The sequence below is a fragment of the Mauremys reevesii genome, linkage group 1 (genome assembly GCF_016161935.1).
Source record: "Mauremys reevesii isolate NIE-2019 linkage group 1, ASM1616193v1, whole genome shotgun sequence".
In the NCBI taxonomy this organism is placed as follows: Eukaryota; Metazoa; Chordata; order Testudines; family Geoemydidae; genus Mauremys; species Mauremys reevesii.
The window spans coordinates 319,683,971-319,704,383 of record NC_052623.1 but is presented as its reverse complement, the minus strand read 5'-3'; the positions used below and the strand labels follow the sequence as shown (position 1 = coordinate 319,704,383).

General features: G+C 44.0%; 1 protein-coding gene across 1 annotated transcript; it reads left to right on the top strand.

Moving 5' to 3' along the window:
• Positions 1-843: 843 nt before the first annotated feature.
• GPR37 (G protein-coupled receptor 37) lies at positions 844-18,595 on the top strand. Its single transcript, XM_039520799.1, has 2 exons — positions 844-2,931; positions 17,313-18,595. Exons 1-2 carry the CDS (start codon positions 1,837-1,839, stop codon positions 18,129-18,131), a joined length of 1,914 nt encoding a protein of 637 aa, XP_039376733.1. The 5' UTR covers positions 844-1,836; the 3' UTR covers positions 18,132-18,595.
• The last annotated feature ends 1,818 nt before the right edge of the window (positions 18,596-20,413 follow it).

Sequence of the window (20,413 nt, the reverse complement as noted above, 5' to 3'; positions counted from 1 at the left end):
CTGATAGGGGTGTTGTGAGGGCACATAGATAAAACCTATTTGATGCTCAGATGACAGAGGCTGAAATTGCAGGGACTAGTAACTCTCCATTTAAAAAGAAAAAATCAGTGGTTCCTTCAGGAAGCCTTTCCCACAACCAGAAGGTTGCATTCTATTGTGCATGTAAACACTAAGGGTTCCGCCCTACCACTGCCAGCCATTCTCCTGCAGGTGATGGGATCCATCCAGGTCTTAACTTTTGGAGCAGGAGAGCCTCTGTTCTAGCTCCACTGCCACCAGCAAGCATTCACGTGCATTGGCCAGTGTGCAGGCTTGGGACCAAGGTGCGAGCAGCTGGCCGCTGGGAGGGAAGCGGGTCAGGATGGGACAGGAAGGAACAGGAGTGCTGCAGGCAGGGAGAAGGTAGCAGCAGCAACAGTAGCTGGATGGAGAGTGGGCAGCAGTGGGGGTGGCGGGACTGGAGAATTACAGGAGGCCAGGAACACGATGGGGGGGTGCAGTGGGGCGTGTGGGGCAGCAGCAAGGGAGGGAGCCCCGGGGCTGCTGCGCCTGCAATGTCCGGGCAGCTCCTGCACGGATCTAACCCTGTGAGCCAGGCAGGTCTACCTAGGCTGGGTACGGTGGGAGCAGCGTCTTGCCTGGGGGAGGGGGGTCAGGACCCAGCTCCTGTGCACACGGAGCGGAAGCGAGCAGCGCAGCCACCCCTCGGCTCTTCCAGCCTGCGGCGCCTGCCGCGACTCGCCTCTGGGGCAGCAGGTCGCGCGAAGAGCCGCGGTGCCGGGCCCCTGGAGAGGCGCTTGCGCACTGCGGGCCCCCGTCCCTCCCCCCAAGTGGAAGCCGCTACAAAGGGGCGCGCAGGCGGCAGGAGGGTTCCGTGAGGCGCGAGCTCGCCCCGGGGGAGGGAGGGAGGCGAGGGGCCACCCAGCTCCAGGCAGCGGTAGCTGAGCCGGCGCTCGCAGGCAGCTTTCCCCCTCTGGCCATGCAGCGCCGCGCCGGCTCGCTTCTTCCCACCGCCCCTTCTTCACGCCCGTCGTGCTGGCGAAGGAGAAGCAGCCGATCAACACGTTACTAGCGGGGGACTCCCGGGGCTGCTGCTGCTCCCCTCTGAACTTGCAACAGGCAGGAGGAGCCGCTTGGCCGCTGCTAATTTCATGATCTAATTTCACCTTGCGGCGTTACCCGCTGATCAGATGCGATCGCTAATCCCAGCAAGAGTTTTGCAAATCTCTTAAGCACCCTGGGCTGCATGCAGCAACCTGTTTACTCCCAGGCGCTGGAGAAGAGGAATTAGTGTTTGCAATGATGTGGCAGGGGGGAGGGAGCTTGTATTTTCGCAGAGATCTTTCCATGCAATAAAGACAAGCCTCCGGGATGAAGCCAACATCGAGAGGACGTGAATAGGCAGCTCAAGACCCGGTGCAACTGTTACCACAGAAAGGGCGGAGCGCTGGATGGGGGGTTCCTTAGCGTTTGCACTTGCTACGTTAATTCGGAGACGTTGATGCAACTTCTCAAGGTTTGTCCCGCCAGGCTCGGGGGGACAAGAGCCCTCCTCGGCGTGCAGTTTATTTTCCCTTCGTTTGTTTTCTGGTCTCTCTCTTTCCGTTCAGTACATTTTCTGCGGCAATGAATCGAACTTGAAACGTGCAAAGGGATCAACAGTGTCCTTGATTAATACCCATCCTCGTTCTCCCCACCCCCGCTTTCCCCGTGCAGCTGGAGCCGGTGTGCGGGTGTTTGTCAGCAGCAGTGACATGGGTCTAACTCCCGACGCCACCAGCTTGGGCAGCAGCTGTTTATAAAGGGGGAGCCACCGAGTGCCACCACCTCACCGCCATGCAGCTCCACCGCGCGCCCTTCGCCTTCGTCTTGGCCCTGCAGCTGCTCGGAGCTTTGACCCCCTTCGCCCAAGTGCCTGGCCCCCGGGCACCCTTGGCACGAGCGGATCGCGAGAGGGAAGGTGCTCAGCCTGCGACCCGGCGCCAGGCAGCCCCTGGGCTGCTCCAGCAAGTGCTGCCCGCACCCAACGAGGAGAGCCGCCGGGCCGGCAGCGGATTCAGTTTAGGAAACGGGGCCAGAGGATCCTGGCAGAAAGCGCTCGCCAGCAGATCCAAAGCAACAGCCCCACACGCAGCGGCAGAGGAGGCTGCCCCGCTGCACGGGGCTAGGGACGCTGCTGCTGAAGCTGCCCTTCGCTTGGGCGTGAGGAGCAGGAGCCGTGGATTTCCTGCCGTGGAGCCTAGGGGGCAGCCTGGTCCTCCTTGGCAGGACCCTGGCGAGGGGAAGGTGAATACGGACCGATCCGGAGCTATGGGGATGGGAGGATACTCTGCTCTCCCGTGGCTTGCAGTGCACGGGGAGGAAGGTAGCAGCCATGCAAGGCGCAGCCCCAAGAGGCTTGCCAGGAGCAGGAGAGGAGCCAGCGAGCTGCAAGGCAGGGGCAAGGAAGGAGGGGGAGGGAAAACCAGGGGCCTTAAGAATAGCAACCTGGTAAAGCCTTTCAACAGCTCCTTGGGCAGCCCTCCAGCCAGGGGTGATGGCGAGGGAGAGGACGCCCCTCAGCTGTTGCCTTTGAATGGCTCCTCCCGGGATGGGCTAGAGAGGGGCGCAGGAGCCCGCAGCAATGGGACAAGCCGCCGGGCCCGGCTCAAGAACCCTTTCTACCCCCTGACCGAGGAGTCGTACGGCGCCTATGCGGTCATGTGCCTGTCCGTGGTGATCTTCGGCATCGGGATCATGGGCAACATGGCAGTGATGTGCATCGTGTGCCACAACTACTACATGAGGAGCATCTCCAACTCCCTGCTGGCCAACCTGGCCTTCTGGGACTTCCTCATCATCTTCTTCTGCCTGCCCCTGGTGATCTTTCAGGAGCTAACCAAAAAGTGGCTGCTGGCAGACTTCTCATGCAAAATCATTCCATACATTGAGGTAATTACAGTTGTTCATAATAATAATAATAATAATAATAGCTTACATTTATACAGCGCCTTTCCTCCCAAAGTACCTTACAAACTTACACTCTTTGGTAAACTTTAGACATAGGGATTCTTACCCCATCCACAGCAACCATTTCTGCAGAAAGAGGAGGCCTCTGGTAGCAAAGTGAGAAGACATGTATAGTTTGTGCGTCCATATTTTTTTCCATAACTCAGACTTGCTATGTATTACTAGCAGAGTATGTTGACAGCTACTGAATAGAGTCATTGTCCACCGGGTGTGTAGAGGCAATATGCCCTGTTTGGAACAGTAAGATCACTTGGTCTTCTGTATGGCACATCAAAAAGACAATTTTCTTTTCCAGCCGTTTCTCCATCTACAATTTTTAAAAATTATATTAAATGTGGAAATTGTGCACGTTCATTACAGCCAGAATCAGCTTATTTTACTGCCAAAAGTGCTTGCAATGAAGACTTTCCTCCCATTCCCTAAACTTTTTTTAAAGAATGGAAAATTAATTTATTTGCCGCACCCACAATTACACAAGAAACTGAGGAATATATTGGCAGGTTTTCAGAGCTGCTAATACTTGGGTATTTCTCACATAGCCATACAATCTGATAAAGGTTATTGCTCTCACTCAGGCTGATTCTACTACACTTCTTTTGCCTCCTGGGGCCTTGAAGGGAAAGTATCTTTAAAAATTGTTTGTCTTTCTTCTTGTAAAGCTGATCGTCCGGTGAGGGAGGTGCCTTTATAGTCAAAGAACCGGGAATGTGATATGTGCACTGTTAACTTATCCTTCTATTTCCAAATCCACAAATTATTATTTGGTTTTTCTTAAAAAATGACCCAGGTTCTATTTAATTCCTAACCTCTTGGCAACTGTTCAGACACTCTGCCAACCAAGCTTTCAGCCAGCTGGCTAGACTCTTGCTACCGTTCAGGTTCTCCACTTTATTTATTTACTGGAAGCAGAAAACTGAAGCTTATTAGTAGTGTGTGGCCCATAATTCTGGCAAGCTGTACTGTGTGCCTTTGACACTATATGTATAACATTATTTCTTTACCTGAAGGTATGGGGTAGGTGAGCAAAAAACAACTGTTGATCAACTGGTCCTTAAATGGTTTATTAGGCGCACAGGAAACTATATTTTCATTACTAATTATAGTGTCAATTTCCACATCACTAAGGTGCATTGAATAAAATATAAGTAAATGGTCATATATGTTAGGGATTAGAATCAGACATGTAGCCATTAAAATAGCTGTCATCACTTCTTTATATTAGGCACAGCGTATTACTGGTGTTCCTGGGTGGTGTGCTACAGTTTGATGCATCTAATTTCAGTCAGTGGAGTCCAGTGGTCAACAGTTTCCATAGTACATTAACTTAAAATAAAATATTAAAAAGCCTAAATTATGAAGTAGAAACATTAAGCAAATTTGGTTATTAATAACCAAATTTATTTTGTTGAGAATGGATGGATAGTAGTGAATATAATGATGGTCAGAAAATTGAATTTTGTGATTTTAAAAGTCCCATTTGCCAGTAATTAATACACTAAATGAATAAGCAGTATCCATTTCAATGAAATTAATATCTATTAATATCTATTATTTTTAAAATATTTCAAGACTTTCCTATAGTGTTATTTCACACATCCTAATTTTCCTATGTTGCATTTTCATACAAAGTAGGAAATATTTTTTGTTATCATTGTACTCCTGATTCCTGTTACATGTCAGTGATTTAAAATGGCTTTTATGTCCTGTATTATCTGACAATTGCACAGTGTAGCCACATCATTCTTGAACATGATTTGCTTATATTATCAAAAGTTTGGATTTGCAAAAGATCTGAATACTTTATAAACTAGAGAAAGTTACAAGAAACTCTGTCTGTTCTGATGTAAATGTTACTGATTTAAGTAGGTAAGAGATAAATATAATCTTCCAGAAATCCATAAGCAGCAACTAGTTTTATACACATTTAAACAATTAATTCAGTGACTTAGGATTTATGGTCCTGTGTCACATATGTGCTTTTGAAGCCACTTGTGCTCAGTTGAGAATGTCTGATTAGCCAGAGCAAGTTATGTAACTGTACGGTGACTCAAGCTTGCTTTCTACTGTATTTAAAAGTCTTAACTAATGCAATGAACTATATTGAATAGTCTTAGTTTAGCAATTTATGCCTAATTGCTATCTAATAATGCTGCTTAACGGATGTTAATTGTGCAGAAAATTTTTAACAAGCACATACAAGCAATTATAAAATTGTGTACACTTCTGTGAAAATAGATTTATTTAAAGATTTTTTTTTCTGTCTGAGCTTCCAGCATTATGTCTGAAAGGTTGGCCCTCTTAATAGCATCTAATTTAAAGTGCACTTTCCACTTTTAATAAAGATCCGTTGCGGCAAACCATAAGCATGCATTTCTGCCCCATAAATCTGCCACACTTGGGTCATCTGTAGCTGTCTTTTCAACTGCATAACTGAAAATAATTAAAAGAATATTGAACACCTTCTGGAGAAATAAACTTAACTGATTAATAAAGGCTCCAATGCCCCTTACCAGGGCCGGCTTTAGGAAGTGCGGGGCCCAATTCGAACATTTTTGGCGGGGCCCCGGCAGGGATGACTAAAAAAAAAAAACATGTAAAAAAAAGCCTTTCATTTCTTAGCAACTGGTTCCCTGTAAAAAGTTCTGCTTTAAGGGATGTGCCACAGTATGTATTTTTTGTACCAATAGGGTTACCATACGTCCGTATTTTAAAAAATTCCTCCCGGATGGCGATTTAAGAACCAAAAAGCTGGACATGTCTGGGAAAATACAGATGTACGTTAACCAGACCTAAAGTTCTTTTTTAAAAAGATGAGCCTGAACTAGAACTGAGCTCCGTTTCATGTGTGTGGATCCCCGCCACTCCCTGGGGGTGTGCTAGGGTGTCCAGATGTCCAGATTTTATAGGGACAGTCCCGATTTGGGGTTCTTTTTCTTATATAGGCTCCTGTTACCCCCCACCCCTGTTCCAATTTTTCACATTTGCTCTCTGGACACCCGAGTGTGTGCCCATGTGTGGGTCCCAGCTGCTCCCTGCCCCCCCTCATTGAAGCAGGGTTACTGCCCTGGGAACTGCAGGGCAGCAGTGGACATGGGGCTGGCTGGAGGCAGGGCAGGGGCTGACTGGAGGTAGGGTCTGGCTGCAAGCAGGGCAAGGGGTGTGGGGCTGGCTGGAGGCAGGGGTGTGTGGGGTGGGCTGACTGGCTTCAGGTAGGGCTGCAGGGGGGTGTGGCAAGGGTTGGCAGCGCTGGACACAGAGGAGTGCGGGACTGGCTGGCTTCAGGCAGGGGCGTGCGGCAGGGGTTGTCTGGAGACAGGGCAGGAGGTGCGGGGCTGGTGCGGGCAGGGGCTGGCTGCAGGCAGGGCAGGGAGTGCGGCGCTGGGTGCAGGCAGGGGGTGCGGGTACAGGGGGTACCGCCCACCCTGTACGGTAAGTGCCTCCTCCTCCCTCCCCCACCAGGGTAGCAGCAGCAGCCCGGGGTTCGGGGGCTATTTAAAGGGCCTGGGGCTCCTGCTTCTACAGCCCGTCCCTTTAAATAGCCACGGGAGCCTTGGCAAAGCAGTGGGGTTCCAGGGGCTATTTAAAGGGCTGGGGCAGTAGAAGCAAGGGGAGCCCCAGACTTTTTAAATAGCCCCCAGAGCTCTAGCAGTGGGGCTCTGGTGGCAATTTAAAGGGCCTGAGGCTCCAGTCCTGCTGGGAGCCCCAGGCCCTTTAAATTGCCCTGAAGCTGGGCCACCCCGGTACAGCGCACTGTCAGGGCTTGTGTGCGGGGCCCTCTTAGGCGCGGGGCCCGATTCGGGGGAATTGGTTGAATTGGCCTAAAGCCGGCCCTGCCCCTTACACATGTTTAATGAGAGGGGAGAGAGTCCCTGAGGATCATAGCTTGGGAGGGTGCAGAAGCTAGGAGTGCCATCAACTCTGTGTGCTGCTTTTTAACCTTGTGTTCAGCACCTCTGAAAATCTTCCACTTTTTATTTACATGAAATTTTTGGCTTGAATAATATACGTTGTTTTCCCATCCACTTTCCTTGATAGTACTCTCTAAAAGGGATTTTAGGAGCAGCACTCAGGTCAGAGCCAGAAGGTATGAGGGTTCAAGCAGCACTGTAAAGGCAGTTGGCCTTGGCAGATCCTCCCCCTCTGGGCATTGAGACCCTCAGCCTCACCGGTATAAGAGAAGAATTAGAAGAAAACTCAGGAATGCTAAAAGATGGTGTATCCATTCCCCTTTGTGCAATGGAGCATTATGCACTCCATGGTTGGTTTTTCATTTTCATATCCTAATTAGGCTTTAATAGAAAGAAGTATGGTGACCGGCAATATTAATGATACTTGCACTTTTCTTCTTCAGAGTGTTTTACAAACATTAACTAAATGGAACCAGAAGCCTGCTTTGAAGTGGGATTTTTATAGTTTGGAAACTGGAAGCAGACAAGTTAAGTAACTTGTGTAAGGCCACAGTTACTTGTTTAAGGTGACCATGATTAGAAACTGCCCCCAACTTCCAGACTTTAATTGGAACCTCTCTCTAGTTGTATGTGTCCGTCCTGCATTTAGAGGTTAGAATAGAAATGTGACTGGTTTGGTTAAGATAGGCTGAAAATAGAGATAACATTCTTTAGTGAAATAGGGTACCTTTGGAGGGATTTAATTGCTCAGGGAATGGGAAAGGGGTGTAGAATATATCACCCTTCAGGTGCTGATTTGAATCCAGCTCAAGTTGGTAGTGAATAAAAGTCAGTGTCTTCTGATGCCTTGTTCATTGATCTGTATACAGTGTGTTAGTGGCATCAGTCCAGTTTCTGGCAGGCAACTTCCAGCTCACTAAAGCCACCACACAATTATCATTTTTAGTGGCAAGTGTAAAGACTGATTTGGCCTGGAAAATTGACTACTCTCTCTCTACCCCAGAGTTGGTCCCGTTATTGCAAATTTGAGGCACATTTATGGGAAAGTTGGCCATTCTGTGCCTGTTCCAAGGCTGTTCATACAGCCTTGTTTGATACATTTGGCATTAATAAAACAAATACATTCAATATTTTGAGCTTTCCAGAGCAAGGACTGGTACAGGGCATAGCATCTTCTGCATTTAACAAATAGTAATTTTAAAAGAAGTTTTTAATAAATTGGTACGTTTTCATTTTATAGCTGCATGATGACATCAGCCACTAGCACTGTTGTATTTGGTGTTCTGTCAGTGTTTCTTTCCTCTACACATCTCTGTCTTCAGAGGGTTTATAAATTGACCTTAAAATTTGCTTTTGGCATTAACTTTGTATGCGGTATTTCAGCGTGGAAATGAATTTGTGTCAGACTGGGTTTAAAATTGGGTCAGCAATATTTGTCACACAATTGTAGAAAGAAAAAGGCAGCTTTATCACAGGCACCACTCAATATTGTCTTGGCAGTGGGCTGTCCTTTCTCACAGATACTGAGTGCTTGTGTGACAGGGTGTTCCTATTAAGTATGAATGGGTAGGTTTAACAATAGTGTCATGGTGCTAGTGCTAAGAATCAGGTCATGAACACCTCATCTAGAATGGTGAAGAGTTTGAGCCTCGCTTAAGAAAACTGCCGTTTCCTTTATTAAAAGTCTAAGTGTTGTTTACTTATGTTTATTGGTAGGTTTTAAAGAAGAAAGGGAACTAAAATTGACTCTATTACAAATTTAAAAAATAATGATTGTGTGTTGTTGTTTTTTAAAGAAACAATAAAAACCATTTAGTCTGAAAAAGCATCATGTTCCTTACTGTTCTTGATGAAGAGTTGGTGCAGTAATGTCTAGTTCCAGGGTCATGACACTAGGGTTAACTATCCCCTCCAGCAGAATTCAAGAACAGCCACCTGAAATGAGCACAGAATACCTGCACCACCAGGACATATGAAAGGGTAACAAATACAGAGCAGTGTGCCAGGTAGCACCATGATAAGTGCTCTTTGCTACTACAGAGGAGCAGCCACATTATATACATCTGCAGAACATTTCCATGATACCAACGTTCATGATTCCCACAGGGCTTTTCTGATCCTGAACTTGATATGCCTCTTCCTCCAGTATACAAATGCTGATTACTAATAGGAGATGAGTATTGTGTTTCTAGTCAACTCTAGGCATGGGATTATTTCATTTTGGACCAGAGTAATAGGCAAAGTAGCATCACTGTATGTAGCACATCTAAAAACATAGAGCAATGAACAAATGTTAAATATCATTTTATCATAGGAGGAACAAGGATTTATATTTTACTTCTGTATTTTTGTTGTTTCATTGTAACAGCTATAATTTGTTCCCCCCTTCATTCAACACAAACATTAAATAATAAAAAGACAACTTAATACTTTGCAGTATTTAGAGTATAATAGACATAGAACATATTGCAGATACTGAGCTGATTATATTTGTTTAATTAAGGCAAAAATGACAAGGATTTAGGCGCCACCACAGGATGTTGCATTAAAAATACCCTAAGAACGAAGAGTTGGTGTGCATATAGAGCAGTCAAAATAAGAGAATAGACTATCAAGTCTCAGAAAAAACTTTTACAGTTTCTTTATGGATATAACAGGAGTGTGCAGGCAGGGGCTAATGCGGTCTCATTCTGAGTTCAGAATCAGTTCATCCAGTGGCTCTCAGTATTTTCTGTATAGTGACCCCATGTCACAACAGAAAATGTTTCCAGATCCCCTTCCCGTGTAGCCATAAATAGGGCCCTACCAAATACATGGTGCATATTCGTCAATTTCATGGTCATAAGCTTTTAAAAATAATAAATTTCATGATTTCAGATATTTAAATCTGAAATTTCACAGTGTTGTAACTGTAGGGGTCCTTACGCAAAAAGAGGTAGTGGGGGGGGTCGTGGTATTGCCACAATTACTTCTGTGCTGCTGCTGGCGGTGGCACTGCTTTCAGAGTTGGGCAGCCAGAGAGCAGCAGTTGCTGGCCAGGAGCCCAGCTCTGAAGGCAGCAGCACCACCAGCAGCAGTGCAGAAGTAAGGATGGCATGGTATGGTATTGCCACCCTTATTTCTGTGCTGTTGCCTTCAGAGCTGGACCCTAGGACTGCAGCCACCACTCTCTGGCCACCCAGCTCTGAAGGAAGTGCAGAAGTAAGGGTGGCAATACCACAACCTCCCTACAATAACCATGCAACCCCTCCATAACCCTCTTTTGGGTCTGGACCCCCCGTTTGAGAAATGCTCGTTTCCCCTTTGAAATCTGTATTGTATAGGGTAAAAGTACACAAAAGACCAGATTTCACAGTAGAGATCAGATTTCACGGTCTATGACACATTTTTCACGGCCATGAAAGTTAAAGAACTATGAGCTGGATGAATGGACTAGAAGGTGGATAGAAAGACAGCTTTCTCATCAGGCTCAACTGGTAGTGATCAATGGCTCCATGTCTAATTGACAGCCGGTATCAAGCAGATGCCCCAAGGGTAGGTCCAGGGGCCAGTTTTGTTCAATGTGTTCATTGATGATCTGCAGGATTGCATGGATTGCACCCTCAGCAAGTTTGCAGATGACACTAAACTGGGAGGAGTGGTAGATACGCTGGAGGGTAGGGATAGTACAGAGGGACTTAGACAAATTAGAGGATTGGGCCAAAAGAAATCTGATGAGGTTCAATGAAGACAACTGCAGAGTCCTGCACTTAGGATGGAAGAATCCCATGCACTGCTACAGACTAGGGACTGAATGGCTAGGCAGCAGTTCTGCAGAAAAGGACCTAAGGGTTACAGTGGATGAGAAGCTGGATATGAGTCAACAGTGTGCCCTTGTTGCCAAGAAGGCATTTTGGGATGTATAAGTAGGAGCATTGCCAGCAGATCGAGGGACGTGATCGTTCCCCTCTATTTGGCATTGGTGAGGCCTCATCTGGAGTGCTGTGTCCCGTTTTGCATCCCACACTACAAGAAGGATGTGGAAAAATTGGAAAGAGTCCAGCAGGGGGGCAACAAAAATGATTAGTGGGTTGGAGCACATGACTTATGAGGAGAGGCTGAGGGAACTGGGATTATTTAGTCTGCGGAAAAGAAGAACAGGGGGGATTTGATAGCTGCTTTCAACTACCTGAAAGGGGGTTCTAAAGAGAATGGATCTAGACTGTTCTCAGTGGTAGCAGATGACAGAACAAGGAGTAATGGTCTCAAGTTGCAGTGGGGGAGGTTTAGGTTGGATATTAGGAAAAACTTTTTCACTGGGAGGGTGGTGAAGCACTGGAATGGGTTACCTAGGGAAGTGGTGGAATCTCCTTCCTTAGAGGTTTTTAAGGTCAGGCTTGACAAAGCCCTGGCTGGGATGATTTAGTTGGGTTTGGCCCTGCTTTGAGCAGGGGGTTGGACTAGATGATCTCCTGAGGTCCCTTCCAACCCGGATATTCTATTCTATGATTCTATGAGTTTGGTGGGGCCCTATGCCATAAAGAAAGGTCATGCCCCCGAGGTCAGGATGTCATGACCTAATTTACATTTTTGTTTTGTTCAACAATTCTTCCTTAATCCTCTCTGCCCGTCTTATTTCTGTTGCCTTTTCCCACTCATTTAATTTGCATCTCTCCCTTGATCAACTGGAGGATCCACGTCTAAAGTTCTGCAGGCGAGGACTGAACGCTGTGGGAAAGTGGCCAGAAATAGAAGTAGGACCAGCTGATGAAAGCTTTAGAACGTTCAGTTCACTGCTGAAGTGAATGAATGGGGACTGGCAGACTAGCACAGAAGGGCAGGGGGAAGAGAACTGATGCAATAAGCTGGCTTACTCCTCCAGTGAATGTTTTCATGAATTTAATGTTACTGTTTAATGACTCAAAGATTGACTAATGGCTAGGAAGTGACTGATCCAGGGGCTATGCCAACTCTGAAGGACAGCCCTGGTGCCCAATAAAATCCTGTTTTAATGTACATCTTGTGTGTGTGCAATATCTTGTAAATATTTTTAAACAAACAACATGAAAATCTTTCAATGAGATATTTTTAATGGCAAAGTATTTTCTGGGTGTGTTTTGTTGGTGAGAAGGAGGGGAAATCTGTGATTTTCTCCTCTTTCCTAATTAAGGTTTTACTGAACAAGACAGTTGGGGGAGTTTATTTTCCTCTTAGCATATCAGATTTGTTTTCATGTAATTGGAAATGTGGAACTTTCAGTTCTGATCTAATAAGAGAAACACGAGCCTTGCCTGCTTGTGTCTTCATGGACATCTAAGGATTGAGGGAAAAGTTCTGTGATGTAAGAGATCCACATGGAACAAAATCAGAAAATTAAGTGAGGAAAGTCTGGCTAACTTAAAAGTATAAATTAATTGTATAAAATCAAAGGCATAGTGGCCCTGATTCACCACTGTGGTGCTCCAGTTTTAAACTTGTGTAACACAGTCTCTAATCAGAGGGGTAGCCGTGTTAGTCTGGATCTGTAAAAGCAGCATGCATCTGACGAAGTGGGTATTCACCCATGAAAGCTCATGCTCCAATATGTCTGTTAGTCTATAAGGTGCCACAGGACTCTTTGCTGCTTTTACAGTCTCTAAGGTGCCACAAGCACTCCTTGTTCTTTTCGCTGATACAGACTAACACAGCTACCACTCTGAAACCTGTCAATGTAATCAGGTTTTTGGAGTAAAGACTGAAACACTGGGCCAGATTCTTCGCTGGAGTAAATCAAAGCCAATGGAGCAACACAGATTTATACCATTTGAAGATCTGTACCTCTGTCCTTACCCACCCTGTTGTACTTCTTGACTGGAGTTCTATTTACAGTGAGTTATCTGAGTTCTGCAATTATCTAGGCATACCGCCATGGGTTAAAGATAGAGCTTCGCTCATAGCAGTGGTTTTCAGCCCATGGGCCAGTTGTGGCCCAGTCAGCACATAGCTGCAGCCCATGTGACATCCTCAGAGCCATACAGGTAGTATATATAGAGAGCTGCATATGCAGCCCACAATGATAAATAGGTTGAGCGTGACTGGCTCATAGCTCATAGATATCCATGTCCCCCCGGTTTTGTCAGTTTAACTCATTCATATCACTACTGTGACATATTTTTGAAGATTAACATGCAGTTTGTTAATATGGAGGCACACACTTAAAAGTAAAACTGTTTATAGCAAAGTAGATTGAATGCCCTGGGGCCAAATTCTCCCCCTTCACACAGGCTGTGATCAACACCCATTGATCTCAGTGGGCATTACTCATATCCTGCAGGGGGGACAGTCAGACCCCAGAATTGTGTCAGTGCCTTGAAGCAAGGCAGTTAGAGTGAATCCCTATTCGTATCTATTCTGGATGAGCTGGAAAGGATTTAGATTAGAGTGTTCCACTGCATTTTGTTTTTTTACCATTTTTTCCATGGAATCATTACATTCATTAATGTGTGCAAGATAGAAACCACTGCATGAGCCAGACACATGCTAGCATTATTTAGCATGTTTCATCAGTAAACCAACAGTTGCATTTTGAAAGCTGACTTCTCCTGTTCCTAGCTAAGTCGTCAGTCAGTTAATATGACAGGAACCCCGTAGGTTACGTTTGTTCATGGTAGACATGCCTTCTTTTGTTAGTCCAGTTCTAACTGCAGCTTCTAATGTTTTAGCCATGGCAAAACCTGATATAATCTATAATGGGGCTCTGAAACCACTAAAAGGAGGTGCTTGTGCTACTCAGTTAGAATAGACATTAAAAAAGAGGGAAAAAAGTTTACTTAAAAAAAGGCAACATCTCTTTTCCTGTACTGATTTTTGCAGTTCCCTCACCATTTTAAGACTCGGGAGCATTCCCTTCTCTGCATATGTAGAGACTCTTGGCAAGAGGCTAAGAGCCGTGTTGATCCATTTGGTATTTCTGTTGGAAGATAAGGTGGTTAAAGATGTTGATGTCAAGAATACACAAAAGATTTAAGTTTCAGAGACAATCAGAAATTGTAAATTTGCCACTGTGACAGCTCAGCCCTGATGTATGAAAATTCTTTTTATTAGCTCATTTAATCATTGCTACTTTTTAATGCTTATTTAAGATTTTCCTGTAACTCTAATTTCTCTTTAGTTATTTTTGTTTTTTGTCAGAATTACCAAGCGTTTCTTTGAGCCTTATCAGATAGTTTAATTCTCAAAATTAATAGCTTCACTGATTTAAAATGTTTACAGTGCTGCTTTGTCATCATTAATTATTCCTCCCATTGCAGGTTAATTAATAAGAGATTGCATCTTACTCATCCCCTCTCTCAGGAAGCTGCCCAACTAAGCCAGTGCCTAACAGTTTTAATCCCAAGGGTCTAATATTTTGCAGTGATATTGAATTTTAGCAATCAGATATGGCCATTAAATGCTCAAGGCCAACATGAATGATACATTTATATAATTGCGTATAATTGCACTATCTATCTTTGCAGAACTTTTAATGGGATGTATATAAACAAGAATATTTCAAAATTATGATGGAAATAAGAATGCATTTTGAAATGCACCATTATAGAATCTTAATTATCTCACCGCACATTGAATTTGAGTAAGCAAAAATTAGCCAGCTGCCCAATATCTCCATAAATGTTACCAGTTAATAACAGACATGGCTAATCTATTATACAAGTAAGCATTCTTCTAAATGAACAGGAAAATCATTTAACAATTCCTATTAACATACCTTCACTGCTCTTTCGCACCAGGACATTTTAGGCACAGCAGCAATCTATAAAATGATGAGAGTAAATGAGTTAGAGAGCACCACAACAAAATTGAAGGATGTAATCTTTCTCCAATTGAAGTAAACAGGAGTTTTGCTTTTGAATTTGAATTGAAGTTGAATTTATTGGAAACCGGATTGGGCTAAAAATGTATATGGTCTTCTCACAAATTTGTCTTTAGGAACTGAAATATAAACAATATAAAATGATAGGGAGTTATCTTTTGTGACAGTACAAGATCCCTACTTACACATGGAATGACAGATATTAGAGTTAGACAAGATGTGATGGGTCATCCTGTCCATTGCTCTGTTAATGCAACATTGTTCCTCACAGTGTATTATTGAAAGCTTTGTCTAGTCCAGTTTTAAATTGCTTGAACAATGGGGCATCCACCACTCCTCTTGGCTAGGGTGACCAGATGTCCTGTTTTTACAGGGACAGTCCCGTTTTTTGGGACTTTTTCTTATATAGGTGCCTATTATCCCTCACCTCCTGTCTCATTTTTTCACAGTTGCTATCTGGTAACCCTACTCTTGGCCTGTATCCTAGAGTGCAATAGCCCCTGCTACTCGGACATGATATTCAGCCAAAAGTTTCCTGTGATCTAATTGTAATATTCAAGATAAAGGGTTAGATCCTGGCTCCACTTAAATCAATGAGAGTTTTGCCATTTATTTCAGCAGGGTCAGGATTTCATCGTAAATCTCTTTGGGACAGATTTTCAAAGGTATTTATATGCCAAAATATGTAGCTAAGCAGCTAGGGTAGGATTCACGGGGGGGAGGGGAGGATTTAGACTGAGTGTTGCAGTGCCCACATTTTACGTGCCTTGCTGCATAGGCACTGGCTCTGGGGCTGGCGCACCCACAGGAAAAAAATTGTGCGTGCTGAGCACCCACTGGCAGCCCAACTGCTCAGCTTTTCCCCCTCTCTTCCAGTGCCTCCCACCTGCTGCGATCAGCAGAGGTGGGGCTGTTGGAGAAGGGGTGGAGTGGGGGCAGGGACTGTGGAGGAGCAGGGGTTGAGCACCCCAGGGGAAAGAGGAAAGTCAGCACCTCTGCCCTGCCACCAAGTGGAATTTACAACCCCAAGTTAGGCATCCAGGCTCCACCTAAAGTGCATTGGGTGCCTATAAAAAGGATTAACAGAAGGCAGCGTGCTGAGTAGGGAGCTGCCTAAACTCAGTAAGAAAGACTGAGAAGAGGGGTGTGTCCTAATCTCCACCTCTCATAGAGAGTTAGGTGCCTACGTCTGGGGTGGAGGGAGGTGCCTCCATTTGCTGGAGAGTCACAGCCATGACCTTTCTCGTCGGTACTTAAACCAGGTCAGTTATTTCTCAAGAAAACCTGAGGAGGAGATGCTGTCACTAGTGCACCCCTGCTCTCATAGCCCTGTGGTTACAGCACTCCCCCAGGATGTGAGAGGCCAGAGTTCCAGTCCTAGCTCTGCCTGCTTTAACAAAGTACATGCTGCCTGTTCAAATAGTTCAGTAGTTGTTGGAGCAGAGATATAGGTTTCCCACCCTAATTACTGGGCCCAAGAGTCATTCTCCCTTTTCTTTCTGCTGGCCCAATGAATGTTTAATTATTTATACAAAGTGGAATGGCTTCATCAGGAGAGATGAGACACCTCCCTTACCCCTGACCTAAATAGTCCATGGGGTGAGTGATTAGGGCAGTCCCCTGAGAGATCTGAGATGTAGATTTAAATCCCTGCTCTACCTCAGGCAGTGAACCGAGGTTTCCTGCATGAGTGCCTGAATCACTAAGCCAAAGGTTGGGGGAGGGGGCACCGAGCCTTCTCCTCTGGCAGTGGTGTTTTGTATGTTTTGTATCTGTTAGGTGGCCTGAGAAAAGCTTTCAGACAGAGCTCCACAGGCAGCACAATGCCTATGCACCTGCAACAATTGGTGGTAGCTGAGTAGACAGGTTGAGGATCAAAATTTTAGAATTTAGGTGCCTAAAATGGCAGATAGATGAATCCTCTTGTGGATCTGGCCCCTACAGACTTCAGGTGCCTACAATGTTAGGTGGTAGCAGAGCCGGCGTTTTCTAAATGCTAGTGGCACCCAAAAGGCAGTTGGGCATCTGAGTCAGCCTTATGAATCCCACCCCCAGCAAGATTTGTCAGATGCGCCAAAGCAGATTAGGTGCCTAAATCTCATTGATTTCAAAGGAGTTAGGCCCCTCCCCTGCTTTTGAAAATCCCTTTAAACATCTAGCTGCATCTTTGGGCACCTAAAGACCATTGAAAAGCTGGCCCTTTTACTACAGCACTGTAAATTCACGGACAGAATGTCTTTAAAGGTAAACATAGCATAGTAAATTACATTATGGCTCTTGCATTTTAATAGTGCTGGTATTTTTAAATAGCAGTCATTTTATATGACTTGGAATGACGTGAATTGCAACTAACTTCACCTGATATATGAGGAAGGAGGATTTTTAAATGGAAAACATTCAAATAAACAGACATTTTACTAGCAAATTTTATTGTGACGGTGCTGTATACAAGCTGTATACAATGTTAACAGCTTGGGATCTAGCCTGTAGTCATCTCCTATATTTTTTAAATATATTTCAGACAGCGTCCATATTAAAAATGTGTTCACTTTTCTCCCATACAGGTAGCTTCTCTTGGAGTCACTACGTTCACGCTATGTGCCCTCTGTATAGACCGATTTCGTGCTGCCACTAATGTACAGATGTATTATGAGATGATCGAAAACTGTACTTCAACAACTGCCAAACTGGCTGTTATATGGGTTGGTGCTCTGTTGTTGGCACTTCCGGAGGTCGTTCTACGCCAGCTGACAAAGGAAGAGTCTGCATTTAGTGGCAGCCCACCTGGGGAACGGTGCGTGGTAAAGATCTCTACTGAATTACCTGATACCATTTATGTATTAGCTCTCACGTATGATGGTGCAAGACTCTGGTGGTATTTTGGCTGCTACTTTTGTTTGCCTACTCTTTTCACTATTACCTGTTCTCTGGTAACAGCCAGGAAAATCAGACGAGCAGAAAAGGCTTGCACACGAGGGAACAAGCGACAAATTCAGCTGGAAAGTCAGATGAACTGCACAGTGGTGGCTTTGACCATTTTGTATGGGTTTTGCATCATTCCTGAAAACATCTGCAACATTGTGACTGCCTACATGTCCACAGGAGTCTCTCGGCAGACTATGGATCTCCTCCACCTCATTAGCCAGTTTCTTTTGTTCTTTAAGTCCTGTGTGACCCCAGTCCTCCTTTTCTGTCTTTGCAAACCGTTCAGTCGGGCCTTTATGGAATGTTGTTGTTGTTGTTGTGATGAATGCATCCAGAAGTCTTCAACGGTAACAAGCGATGACAATGACAATGAGTACACCACAGAGCTTGAACTCTCCCCTTTCAGTACCATCCGTCGTGAAATGTCTACTTTTGCTTCGGTTGGGACTCACTGCTAATTGACTCTATGGCTTTATTTGCAGTACCCCTAATTTTTTTAAACTTCATATTTTTCTTGTTGGAACAAAATGCAAGGACAAAAATGTTGCTTATAAGAACTACTCTGTAAACCGATTTGCATATTAACAGTTGTGCTTTGGAAAATAATTTCTGTTTAGTTATTAAAATGAGAGAGCCAACATGGAGTTTTAAATCATTATATTTGGGATGGTGCTAGTATTTTATTGTTTGACGTAGGGGGAGAACCATGTCGACCTACTTTATTTAATTTCTTGCTAATTTTTTTATAATCACTGTAAATTGATTACATAAACATTGTGGGTTTTTGCAGGATGTTTAATGTAAAAGATGTGGTGGAAAGTATTTGAAGCTAGTTTTAATCCAATTTACTGTACAATATTGTGAGAATATTTGGAGTTTGGAAAATTTACAAGGTAGTATAATAATAAATGAGATTTTATTCTTTAATGTCATTGTCAATTTGTATTTAACTATTTAAATATTATTAAATTGCCTTAATAAGAATAAAAATCTTTGCTTTACACAGAATAATTTAAATTGACCATATTTAATTTACCATTCATGTACTTACCCTTGAAAATAGTAGTTACCATGTTTAAAGAACATGCTTATAATGGAATTGGTTTTACATGAGTGGTTTTTAAATGTGCATTATGAAGGTTTAGTGTGCTACATTTAAAATTTTCTTTTTTAACTTGTAGTTATACAGTGCCTAAGTTACTTTGGTCTATTTGAGAAGTAAGATTTACTTTCACCTTGAATTGTATTATATGTGGTTTCATTGGCTGAGTTTCTTTTCACTTTTTTCTACACTAAGGACATGCCCTCAATCTGCATGTGTAACTCCCACAGGCATCCATGAGAGTCCTACTGCAGAGTCAGGGTATTCTTTTGCCATAGGGTTGGTGACAATAAACATGAGGGACAGGAAGATGTGAAGAGTGAACTTTTTTTAAAACACAAATGCATTTTCAGACACACAAGGCCTGATCCAAAGCCCATTGAAGTCAATGGAAATATTCCTGTTGATTTCAGTGGGTGTCTGATCAGGCCCATATGCCCTAAGTATTCTGGGATATGCAGCATAAATGTTAGAAGTGGATACACTGTAAACAAATCATGAGTATTAATTATTTATTTTTCACAGAGGCCACAATCCTCTACAGGCTCACACTTCACAACCTGTTTTTAAGAACCGTGTTGTGTTTGGCTGATTGTTTCTTTCTGTCTACAGACCTGTTAAACTAGGAAATTGAATTTATTATTTAAACCATTGTTTTCTCAAGTGACAAAATGAGCATATTTTTGTCCTCTGAAATAAAGTATGGGTATACCTAATATAGTCCACCTTCTACATGCTCTTTAAATGTCTTGGCAAAATTGATGTGACTTCTGAAAAGAGAGATTTATTTTCCTTTATGTGGAGTATGCTAGATTTTATACATTTACTTTGTATATCGGTGTGGGAAAAAATAATTCCTCCTTACTCTCACTTAAACATACACCAAATTCAACAGAAAAAGTAGTTATTCTGTGTATGTGTCCACTCTATTCTTTGTATCTGTTAAAATTAAACAACTGTTATTGCATTAGGTCTTGATTAATCAAGCTATTTAAGCATGTGCCTATCTATAGTCAATAGAATTATTCTTTAAGCATGTGAATAATCCCATTGACTATAGATAGGCACATGCTTAAATACTTGCTGAATCAGGACCCAAGTTCTCCAGCTGTTTTGTAGTGTGGTCAATCATTTCTATAGACAAGAGATCCTCTTGTAGACATTTCCTTTTCCAATTTCCTTTCTATACACTTTATGGGAGCTAGAGTGCTTGATTACATTAAATAAATTATGGACAGTATTAAGCAGACAAGATGAAAATAAACTTCTTTAATGTGATATTGGCAGCTGCTTGGTTACATGTCCCCATGCCCCCATTTTGTTTCTGCTGTCTATTTCTTCTCCTGAGCTGCAAGAGTCAACATTTACCCTGTACATTTGTTCTAAACTATCATTTTGCAGTCTGAATTTGGTTCTGTTTGCGACCCCTCTCCCATTTTGGTGATGAGTGTGGTTAAATGTACCCCTAAGACAGTGGTCCCCAACCTTTTTGTGGCCAGTAGCACATTCATGTTTTCAGAAGAGTGTGGCAGGCCGGGGACCGAGAACACCGGCACCTGCAGCCCTGGAGTTTGCTGTCCTCAGCAGGGGTGGGGCCACGGTTTCACGCTGGAGAGAAACTGCAGCCCCGCGCCTGCC

What these genes read in the sequence shown, in the direction of transcription:
- GPR37 (XM_039520799.1), top strand. Translation starts at nt 1,837, where the DNA reads ATGCAGCTCCACCGCGCGCCCTTCGCCTTCGTCTTGGCCCTGCAGCTG. An exon ending in AAATCATTCCATACATTGAG is followed by an intron (nt 2,932 to 17,312) that starts GTAATTACAGTT and finishes TCTCCCATACAG; the next exon opens with GTAGCTTCTCTTGGAGTCAC.